The 10,969-nt window shown below is 43.3% G+C and overlaps 1 protein-coding gene across 9 annotated transcripts in view; it reads left to right on the top strand.

Annotated features, from left to right (window-relative positions):
- cd276 (CD276 molecule) overlaps positions 1-10,969 on the top strand; it is a 64,155-nt gene that overhangs the window by 13,442 nt on the left and 39,744 nt on the right. For all 9 annotated transcript variants that reach the window (XR_004797524.1, XR_004797523.1, XR_004797529.1 and 6 more), the window contains exons 3-4: positions 3,569-3,919; positions 5,848-6,144. Coding sequence is in view for 1 of the 9 variants with exons in the window: in XM_035681822.1 (XP_035537715.1) it covers positions 3,569-3,919; positions 5,848-6,144 (648 nt within the window). In the remaining 8 variants the exon portion in view is untranslated. The remainder of the gene's footprint in view (positions 1-3,568; positions 3,920-5,847; positions 6,145-10,969) is intronic.

Raw genomic sequence — 10,969 nt, 5'->3', positions numbered from 1 at the left:
TCAACACAGGTATGCTTTGTTTTATTTAAAACATACACCAACATTTAACTACACAGACTAGTAAAGGCCAATAATCCCAGTCTAGTTATGCTGTTTTGTGCACATAGTATAGTATCTTTAAAGTGCATGTGGGTGCTTGTATGCGCACACTCACTTGTCTGTATCTGCCAGAATGATGGGAGATATCACTGGATTTTATTTACCAACAGCCTTGCTGTCACCCTGCAAGCACCCTCCCTATAAAAGCTGTGATCCTCCTATTTGATGTCTGCTCGCATCCCACGCTGTCTCCGTCTCGCACTCAGCCTCCATGCTCACCTCGTGTGCCTAGCTAGCATCAGCTTACTATACAAATAACACGGTAGAAGCAAATCCAGCAGCACCCTTGCCACGCGCACCTGGGGAAAGCATGATGGAAGGAGGTGTTAATAGTGACAAGGTGGTGGGTAGTCTTGAAAGTAGAGTGGAGAGCGGTATGAAGATCACTTGCAGCCTTCTCTAGCCATCCCATCCCTGTGCCTCGCTGCTAAGCAGGGCCCGTTGCCAACGCTCGCGAAGGCTGTAATGAGTTTATTTCATGTCGGCTGTGAAAGTGCCCGTCTCTGTCTCGCAGGCACTCAAACAGAGCTGAGGCCCATAAACACAAAGTGCAGTGTGTAAATCCCCACTGCCTGACGTCTCCCACCCTGCCCTCTATGGCTCCTGAGCATCTCTTTATCGAGAGGGAGGAGGGAGAGGTGAGATCTCCCACTTACCCCCTGAGAAGACACCGCGGCCCCCCGGCTACAAGGTGCAGCCCGGCCCCCTCGCCAAAGACCACTTGTGTTATAATCTTCCACCTCGGCTTCTTACACTTGTCTCTCTGGAGAATGCATGTTTATTTCATGTCGAGAGCAGACCTAAGGAGAGACGATCAAACAGTCAGCTGCGGTACGGAACACGCTGTTTGTGGTAAACAGCAGAATATCAAAAACAGCCAAGTGCGCAGTGATTCGCTTTGGCTCGTGGTATTTCACCTCTGACGAATGGGACATCAGATGTGCGCTTTCCATGACGTCAGCTGGCCTAGCTTGCCCTCCTCTCCTCACCAATCCCCTCCCCCTGCAATGCAAAATGCTCCCCTTCTATTCTCTTTTCAAGCGCAGGTCGGTGTCTCTACACAAGGTCTCTGTGCAGAGCTGCGTCCTCCCAGGGCCTTGGAGCGACTGGTAGGTCACCGGTTTAAGAAGCAGTGAGTGAAAGAGAAGGAGGCAGGGATGTAGAATGAGAAAGGGAGTTTCTATCTCTCTGTCCTGTCTGACATGGCTTTGGTCCGTGTTGAGGGATTAGTATGTGAGGCTCCACCACAACCTCTGTCTTGGCTTGTTTCCAGATATTATCTTTAAGTGTGAGCTTGACGCCGGCCTCTCTTTCTCTGTTTCCCTTCCCCCTTCCTGTATGAACTCAGTGGTGTGAGTCATCTCAGGCTGCTCGGGGAGTGATTTAATTGCTCTCTCTCCTCCTCCTTCAGCATGCACGTCTCGGAGAGGGCTGTCACTGACCCTCCACTCCTACAAAAAACACCCGCGACCTATTCATTACCGCAAAGGTTGGGCCACCTCCAAAGACAGCAAAAATACACACTCCAGAAATTTGCTCAGTTATCCCTATTGATGGCGGCACAATGCTGCCTGCTCCTGCCATGCTCTGCCCTGATAACTCTCTCTGTATTGTTTGCCGTGCTGTAGCCCAGCCCGAGTGAATGTGGGCACAATATGGGGCGATAGAAAACCCCCACAGCACCAGAAGAGCTTTTGTGATCCCAGTAAAGGGGAAAACCCTCTGCGGTTTTCACCATGGGGGTCAGAGAATTGTTGTGTAACTGGTTGGTATGGAGGCTTTGATTTGCTCTAGGTCAAAATTATGTTGCAACATTTTCATTCAAAGTATAGTAATGCCGACACATGAACCAGTGACACTGGTGTGGTAGACTATATATAGCAAAACAGGCGGTTTTGTATTCCAGTTTTTATGATGTTTTTTGTTTTTATTTTTATTTGATGCAGTATTGGAGGAAGAAAAGATGTATGTCATATTTTACAGTTTAAATATTTTAGATCCTAACTGTTAAATGATTTATATTTAGAGTCTAGGTTTAGGTTTACATGGGGTATTTGGACAGCGATCTGTGCATTTTTTCTGTCGCACTTCTCTGCACCTGCGAAGTAAGGCAGTAGGTGGCACTGTTCCTACAGATGAGCGGGTTGCTGAGGGTGTGATGTGGAGAGGCTACCTTGCTGGGAATGGCTGAATGTGATTGAAAATAGGTCTGCCTTGACTTAGCAACACCCATCCATATATGAACCCTCTCAGATGAAAGAGTTGTTTGTTGTTGATAGAGGAAGTAATTATTGCACCTCTGCAGCAGTCAAATCTCCTTCATAGCAAAGCGATTCAACATTGACGTTGGCTGTGTGATAGACAGAGCTCAAAAAGGGGCGAGGGGCTAAAATGCCACTGTGATTATAACAATTAGAGAGGATGAGCATAAAGTAGAGTGTATTGCTCCAGGAGCCGACTGGCTTTTTTTTTTTTTTTCTCCCCTGTGATGCTGATGAGTGTCTCCAGAGTTGTATAAGAGCAGACAGGGATCAATGGAGAATGCTGACTACTATGGATGTACTCTGGACTGCCTGAGATGGCTACTAATCCAGAATGATTATGCAGTGTACTCTTTGCTCTTGGCCTAGTCTAGACAAACAATACACACAGGCACACACACATACATATGCCCAGAAAAAACGAGCAACCTTTGAGTGGAAGCCTTTGGTGAGGAGTGAAGTCACTTTTCATTCCCACAAAAACACACACCCAAGAGTTTTGCTGCAGTTATACTGCTCCCCCCGACAGAGGTTTTTTTTTTTTTTTATTCAACTTAACGATTTAACTAAATACTATACAGATGTTGTTGCTTCCATTGCTGAGTTTCAGCGCACTGAGCTATCGCCGGGAGGCAAAGCCTATAGGAACACAAACAAAGTCCTAATGCTTACCTCCAGATCCCTCCTCTTCTTCCCTCTCGCCTTCATCCCGTCTCACACGCTCCGTGCTACCATGCTGCACAAACAAAGTGGATGTTTCTGAAGCAGTCACACAGCATACATTTCAAAATGCTGCATTGATTTTTTTTTTTTTCAAAGCCATTCGAATTTGAGTAGGTGTCAGTCTGTCATATTTGAACACGACACACTGAATTAATGCTGTGATTCAGTGAATACTGTATGTTTATACTAGGGCCAAGTAGTATTTACTAATACTGTTTATTGTCTATTTTAGACTACCTAGGTGACAGATGGGTGATGTTTGGTATATAAGATTGACACAGTGAAGGCTGCGGAGTTGAGATGATTGCAACAAAGGTTTTGTGTATTTAATACATTTTTCTGTGGTTGACAAACTTACCCGACAACACATCCCTCTGTATAAGTAGGTAAAACGCAATGTTTTTGTGTTTTTTTTGTCTTTGTTTTTTAATTTAGAGAATTTTAAGAACTGACATCAGTCATATGTCCCATCTCTTCTCTTTTAGCTGTGATGGAAGTGCACGTCCCGGAGCAGCCAGTGGTGGCTCTGCACGGCAGGGATGCCACACTCAACTGCTCCTTCAGCCTTGCCACCCCCTTCAACCTGACTGATCTGACCGTCTTCTGGCAGCTGACAGACACCAAACGCAGTGTGCACGGGTACAGGGAGGGACACGACCAGCTGGCGGACCAGGCCGAGAGCTTCGCCAACCGTACCAGCCTGTTCCCCGCCCAGCTGGGCCTGGGCAACACTTCGCTCCTGTTGCGCAGGGTGGTGGTGGCTGACGAAGGCAGCTATACCTGCTTCGTCAGGGTGCAGGACTACGGCAGTGCTGCTTTGCTGCTCCAGGTTGCCGGTGAGTCAAGCTGTGAAATCCATGACGCGTGTAGAGACGTGCCGATGAATGCGTACATGGACACTTATGACCAGTAAATTACATCTGTTGTATTGCTTTCCCCTTTTTCCCTTTCCCGATGAGTCATTTTATCAAGCATAAATTTGAAAAAAAAGCAACATTAAGTAAACAATTTCCCACCAGCCCGAGATTTTATAGATTATTGATAAATTGAATGATAAAGAAAATATGCAATATTTATATGAAAATATGGGACATATCCAACGATACAACATGATAGGATCTTTTGTTAGGCTTCTCCTGCCTGGTAAATACCCATATCTTCAAAAGTCCAAGCTTTCTATAATTTGTCTCCTAGCCCAAGATAGAGAGATAACTCTGATGACCTCATCACAAAATCACAAATTTCCTTAGAGCGAACTAAAGTATTATATAATTGTTTTCACACACACAAACACACACACACACACACACAAACACCTACACATGTTAGATTGCAAGGTAATTATAAAGATCTCAAGAACTAAACAATTAAAGTGACTAGATAAAGGGTACATGCTGTTAATTAGCTGGTGTTTTCATTGTAGTGATACTTCTGATTGATTTTATTGAAAGTGACTTGACCTCCATACTTATACACACATATACACTAATAGTATGCAATCAAATGTATTATATAGTTAACTATAGAGAAGGCGATTTATGATAATTTCTTCTCATGAGACGCAAACAGGTGATAAATTGTTTCCTCGGTGCTGCTGAGCAGTGTTTTTGGTCAATAAGCGCTGATTGTGGTCTCTGTCATGGTCAATATCTGCTGACTTTGATTATTAACTGTTGTTATGGTCAATCAGCCACTGCTAACATCTTCTCTGCTGTGCGACTACATCGCCCACCTTCACAGCTGAGAGCCTTTTATTTATTTATAATGATTCTGTGTGCCTTTCCTTCCTTCTCCCATTTTTATATCTGTTGTGAGATTGTTCCTGTATTCTCCAAGGATGGATGTGCATTAGGTGGTGTTAATGAATAAATTTTTTCTCCTGGCTGGTGAGAGGGAAAACAATGTCTCCAACAGTGATAAATTGGTTCCATTTTACGTATTAGATTTATAGATGTTCTATTTTTAGCCGGCTTTTACAGTTAACATTGTGGACTTCCTTCATGCTGTGCTGGGAGAAAATGAAAGGAGCCCTCGATGGAATTTTGCCTGTCAGTCAAATGGACGGCTGGGGAAGTTAGTGTGTACCACGCTAAATCTGTCTTTGTGTTGAGAGTCCACTTTTCAAAAAGCAGCTCAGACAAACTTATTTCATCTCGCCCTCAGCTCCACCCCGTTGTTTGCTGTGCAATGATTGGTTCTGGGAATACAGCAGCGTCTCTCTCCGCCACCTCTGTACTCCTGTTTTAGCTCAGGGGATTGGAGAAACGTGATTTCAGCCGAGGCCGACGATTCACCCCTCACCCCCACCCGTCTACGCTCTTTTCCATGCCATAGGCTGAGTCGTCCCAAATCTCTGAGCCTGCCAGTTTTCTCCCAGGCCTGCCCACCTCCGCCTGCCGGCTTGTACCGTATTTCCTGTTTGGGAGTGGCTCAGTGCTTTGGCCCTCTAGAGGGAGCGGTGTTAGAGTGTAAGGATGCAGCATCAGGATGTGCCACAGATGCTGTCTGTGGGATCTTAAGCACTGTGTTATGCTAAGCTCCCTAAATATAATTAAGAATTTAATAGGAATCATGTCAAACAGTTCCCAGGGTGACTCTCACTGCATAGTATCTAACTAAAGTCTGTATGTGTCTGCTGCTCCCTTATCCTCTCCCCATCCTCACCTACCCTTACCCACCCCATACTTCTTTTTCTCCTCCCTCGGACCATGAATCCTCACCTCTCCCCCATCTCTTCTTTCTGTGTACTCTTGCTGTTTTTCAGCCCCCTACTCCAAGCCCATAGTGACTTTGGAGCCCGAATCCAATCTGCGTCCAGGTGATGAGGTAGCCCTGACTTGTGCGGCCTACGGCGGTTATCCTCAAGCTGACGTGGTATGGCAGGATGGGGGCGGGCGCAACCTGACGGACAATATCACCAATTCAGTGGTGGCCAATGAGGAAGGGCTGTTCACTATGACCAGCGTGCTGACAGTTGTGCTGGAGCCCAATAGCACCTACAGCTGCCGACTGATCAATCCACTACTAGGAGAGGAGGGCTACGCCTCTGTCACAATCACAGGTGGGTGTTGGTCTTCATCTCTCTTTCTCTGGAAGAAGCTTCTATGTCTTTCAGTCAATGTACAGTAAGCACGCTAATGTTCACTGGCTCTCTACAGTGTTTGAATGTTACTAGCTAAGACTAATCTTGTTTTCAGCCATGCATAGATAGAGTTTCATATTAAAGTCTTGTATGTTTTCATGAATGAATCCATCTGTCAGATTTTATGCTGTGGAGACTTTTGGGTTTGTCTTTCTAAGTCTGTTTCCTGCTAAGAGTAGCAGTTCAGCTCCAACGAAATGAAGTAATGAAATGTCCAATTATGGTTCAATAAGCATAACCCATCAGTTCTTGTGCATCGTTAAATTAGATCAGTGGGTGATTATTTCCCTGAGGATAGTCAAATAGCAATTCACACATATTTCAAAAGGAAATACAGTAATAAAAGATTGTGCCAGAGTGATTGGTCTCCTAGCAGCTGTCTGCAGGAAATGTTTGCTAACCACAAAGTAGATTGATATGTTTGACTTTTTCTGATTGTTTGATGAAATCCTGAGCCGGGTGTGTGACAGTGCCCATGTCATAGGTCTGATGGTGTCCTCAACCCGCCCACCACCACCCACTGCACATGCCCCCCTGGCCCTGGTGCTGTACTCTATGTGTTAAGTGCAAGGAGAGTGCCGTGTAAGGTGGGCCAAGGCTGGGTCTCTAATGGGAGCAGCACTGTGTGAAATGGCTCATAAATAAGTAGAGGTGGCCTGAGCCTGCTCTCTAGGCTGGAGCTGGTGCTGGAGCTCGGTCTGTTGAGGCGGAGGTCGAGGCAGAGGTCAGGGAGTGCTGCTCCACTGGGCTGGGAAATGACTGTGCTGTCTGGAAACAGGATGGCCGATTGGCAGGGCAAGCTTGCTGGATGGCTGAGAGAGGGTGGCCTTTCTAACAGTTTGGTTGGCCTCTTTCAAAACAGCACAGATAACCAGTCAGAGGGACCATTGGGGGAGTGGAAAAGTATTAAACACATGGTGAGAATGAAATACGACTGTAAGGTAGCACTGTTAAAATAGTCTGTGGCTGCTATTACCCTTCGACCTTTGCTGGATTGATGCACTATTTCAGGTTTGGTTGAAATAGATTTGATAGTTTTATTACCTTTGATGTCAGTTTTTTTGTCTCCTCTATTTCCCCTCTACGGACGAGACTCATTTTGAAAAAGAAAAAAAGTTGATTGAGTCATCTAGATTGGAAATGAAAATGGTCATGCATTTTTGTCCTTTTTCAGGGAGGCGAAAAGAACAGTGACAATGACATTTCCAATTTCTCCTTGTCTTTCCTACAGTCCCAAAGAGTTTAAAACCATCCATTTTAAGCCAAACCTTTTAACTCTACTAGTAGCATTGAGAAACACTCTGTTATGTACCAAAGTTAAATCATCTTGCTATTAGATGGCTTCAGAGTGCAAGATATGGAGGCTTGGTCTTCACGGTTGCAATTATGTCATCATAATGTAATGTTTTCATCTTTGGATGAAAGTAGTGACAAACAAGACTGCTTGTCAGCAAGGATGCTACTAAGAGTGTGATAATTACGCGTAATAGTTGAATCATCCCTGGGAAAGGACGAGAGTCAAGAGTCTCTGTGAGTGATGGATTGGTAGCATGATTGTGCATGGAATGGTCCTCGATTTTGGCTGACAGTTCAGTGCACTTACTGGTGGGAGTTCACTTAGGGCTATCACCTGGACCGGATCCTGTTTCAGATGGCATCTGGGGACTTGAGGTAGCAGGCGAACCCGGCTAACTAGCTGGCTTTGAGAATGCTAATCATTTTCTTCATGGTCCAGTCTTTGGCCATCTCTACAAGGAAACCTTTTGGACTGTTTTGCATTTATACACGTTAGCTAACTTCCTCACAGACAGTCAGACTTTTTGAGTTTCACTTGGAAGAGATGTTACTTCAGCAGCCGGAAAACTTAACTCAATTCAGCTGAGCATGGATGGAAGTAACAACAGTATGGATGGTGTTATTAGAGGTGTAGAGGAGCTGAAGACCAGTTTATTTAATGCTGAAGTGTGAAGAGCTGAAATTGGATTCAAGAAGGGCCTCCGAACATAGAAAACCAGTGCAGGAGGATAAACTTTTTTATTAATGGCATTGCAGAGAAGAAGGTTCAACAAATGCTCTCTAGCAACCCAGGTAAGCTATCTAGGCGCCCTAAGAAGTTGCTTTCTATGACGGATTTTTATCTTACCTAGGTTGTGACTCAGCCTACAGGAATTTATTCAACAGGGTTAAACAGTGTTTAACTTTAACCTCTGTTGATCATACTTTTCACTAACATACTTGAGCTGTCTTCAGGCAGTATCGGTGGCAGTGGGATGCAGTGACTGTAATTTGATCAATTCAACAAGAAAGACTAAAATGCCCAAGTGTTGACTTAAGATTGTTTACTGCAGGCCATATAAAAGTTAGTGGATGAGCATGCTCCACTAACAAGTCTGTAAAGTACAGTAGTAGTGCACAATTGGCTTGATGAGTTGAGATCAAGACAAAAAGCCCTGTAAATGTTATTAAAAAGTATGGAAAACTGTGATGTAGCAAATCAACATCTACTTCTTCAACAAATTAGACAGCTTAAGATCTTGAATGCAATTTTGAATTTATGTCAACATAACATGTAGCCCCATTGTTAGCAATATTATAAGAGATAAAACATATTGTTTTGCATTTGATCAGATTAACCAGAATGCAATTGAGGAGATGTTGCTTTCAGTTGACACATCTCCTGGTATAGATAAACTGGATGTATACTTGTTTTAAGTTGCAGCTAGGCTGCTTTCCAAACCTATTTGTCATATTTTTGATAGATGCTCTGTCAGTGGGACCTGTGTAGAGCTTTGGAAAGAGTCTAAAATCATATATTTACCCAAAGATGGAAACGCAGGTTTTACTGGTTCCATACTACCTGTGCTGAATAAGACACTTCAGAAGATAATTTTTAATCAAATGTCAGATTATTTTAGCAGGAATGAACTACTTACAAAAGCACAGCATGCTTATAGATCAGGGCACTAGCACTGCATTAGCACATATCACTGATCAATGGGTAACTCATATGGATGACCAGAATGATTTGATGTCATTGACTATAGTATTCTTATTGCCAAGCTTAAATGTAATAGTTCTTCACTTTCAGCTCTTGCTTAGATAAGGAGTTGCCTCTCTGGAAGAATAAAGCAGGTATTTTTCAATGGCAGCAAAAAAAAAATAACGTGGTGTTTCACTTAAATAATTTACCATATGTTGTCACAAATGCCGATGTAGTTATGTGTGCAGATGACTCAACTTTGTTCTGTGCTTCACCAACATTACTGGAGCTGAGAGAATCTACAGTTGCATACCATTACTAAATGGCTGAGAATTAACAAATTAGTACCGATTGTCAAAATTAAATGTATTATATTTGGTAGTGAACAAAAATGTATGAATTTCTATTATTATTATTGAATATATACTGTCTCTCTATCTGTTGCTGCTTTGGAACCTTTTCATTGTTCTTATTTTATTTTTGTTCCTATTTATTTGTGACAATTTTAATGTTTTTGACATTTACTCTTTGTGAACTGAATATCTTTAGATTTTGAACATTTGGTCAGACAAAACAAAATATTTGAAGATGTCACCTTGGTCTGTGGGACATTAAGAAGGCCATTTTTCACTATTCACATTTTATAGACAATAATTAATTAGTTAAGTTAGGTCCGGCCATGGAGCAATGGAGATATTTTAGTGTGAGGAAAGTAAAGATTGAAAGAGGGATGGCAAAAGGAGCAACTAAACTGGGGAAAACCCTTAATTAAAACAGTGGTGATGGTGATTCTCAGCAGTTGGGTGTATATGAATAAGAGTAATTTCTCTGTAGGAACGCCAGCACAGCTTGACGATAGCCCAAGTTGTTAGTAAACACACAGAAGATTTACAGTATTTTGTGTGCCGCCATACAAGGGGGCTTGTTTGAAATGAAAATGTATTTGCATTTGTTTACAACAGCTGGTGTGTGCTTAACAGCTTCTGTAATTAATTTTGACCCAGTAGAACTCTTCTGCTGGAGTAGCAGAGTGTGGAGTGCGCCGAGCTTGAGTTGATACAGCGAGCACTCTTGCTTGCTGTATACACTCACAAACACAGCACACTGCACACCACACTCAGGACTGGGAGAATCCTATTATAAGAATGGGTGAAATCTGCTTAAAATTCTAAATGGACTATGAGTAAAAAAAAAATGGAGTAAGAGAGAGGCGGGGGATAGGGAGTGAACAAGCATGTTAAAATTTCACACTCTCCTCAATCTCTGATTGAAAAATTGCAATAGTAATACAAATCTCCCCCAGGCAGAACAGGAGTTTGACAAGGTTAATTTTGAGAAAATGAACCCTTTACCCACACTGAGCAGAACACTATGAGGGCCGGCATGAGCTGCACTTTTAGAGTCTCTGTGTTAAGTCATCCATGTTAATCTTACCTCTTTTATCGTCACCACCAATTTAGCTACCTCACCAGAAACATCCAGACTGTCAATAACATATGCACACGGCACATGCACCCTATTATCACTCATCTCAGAGGCGGTTATTTTTGCAAACACGCCCTGTGGAGTGCTGGTCAGTTTTTAAGCCGAGCTCTGGAATAGGCAGTGTTCTTGTGTTGCTGGGATATTGATAGATATTGCAGAGTGCAGCAAGGCTTAGTTGCAAGGAGACCCATAGGAACAGCTGATATTAATGAACAGTTGAATGATGGAAGGGAGCAGCTTCTGTCCTCAAATGAACCGTGGCCTGTCTGCTTGCCTAGC

Source organism: Morone saxatilis, unplaced genomic scaffold, assembly GCF_004916995.1.
Source record: "Morone saxatilis isolate NCDOM2014 unplaced genomic scaffold, NCSU_SB_2.0 Contig11, whole genome shotgun sequence".
Classification (NCBI taxonomy): Eukaryota; Metazoa; Chordata; class Actinopteri; family Moronidae; genus Morone; species Morone saxatilis.
This window is presented reverse-complemented; position numbering and strand designations above follow the sequence as displayed.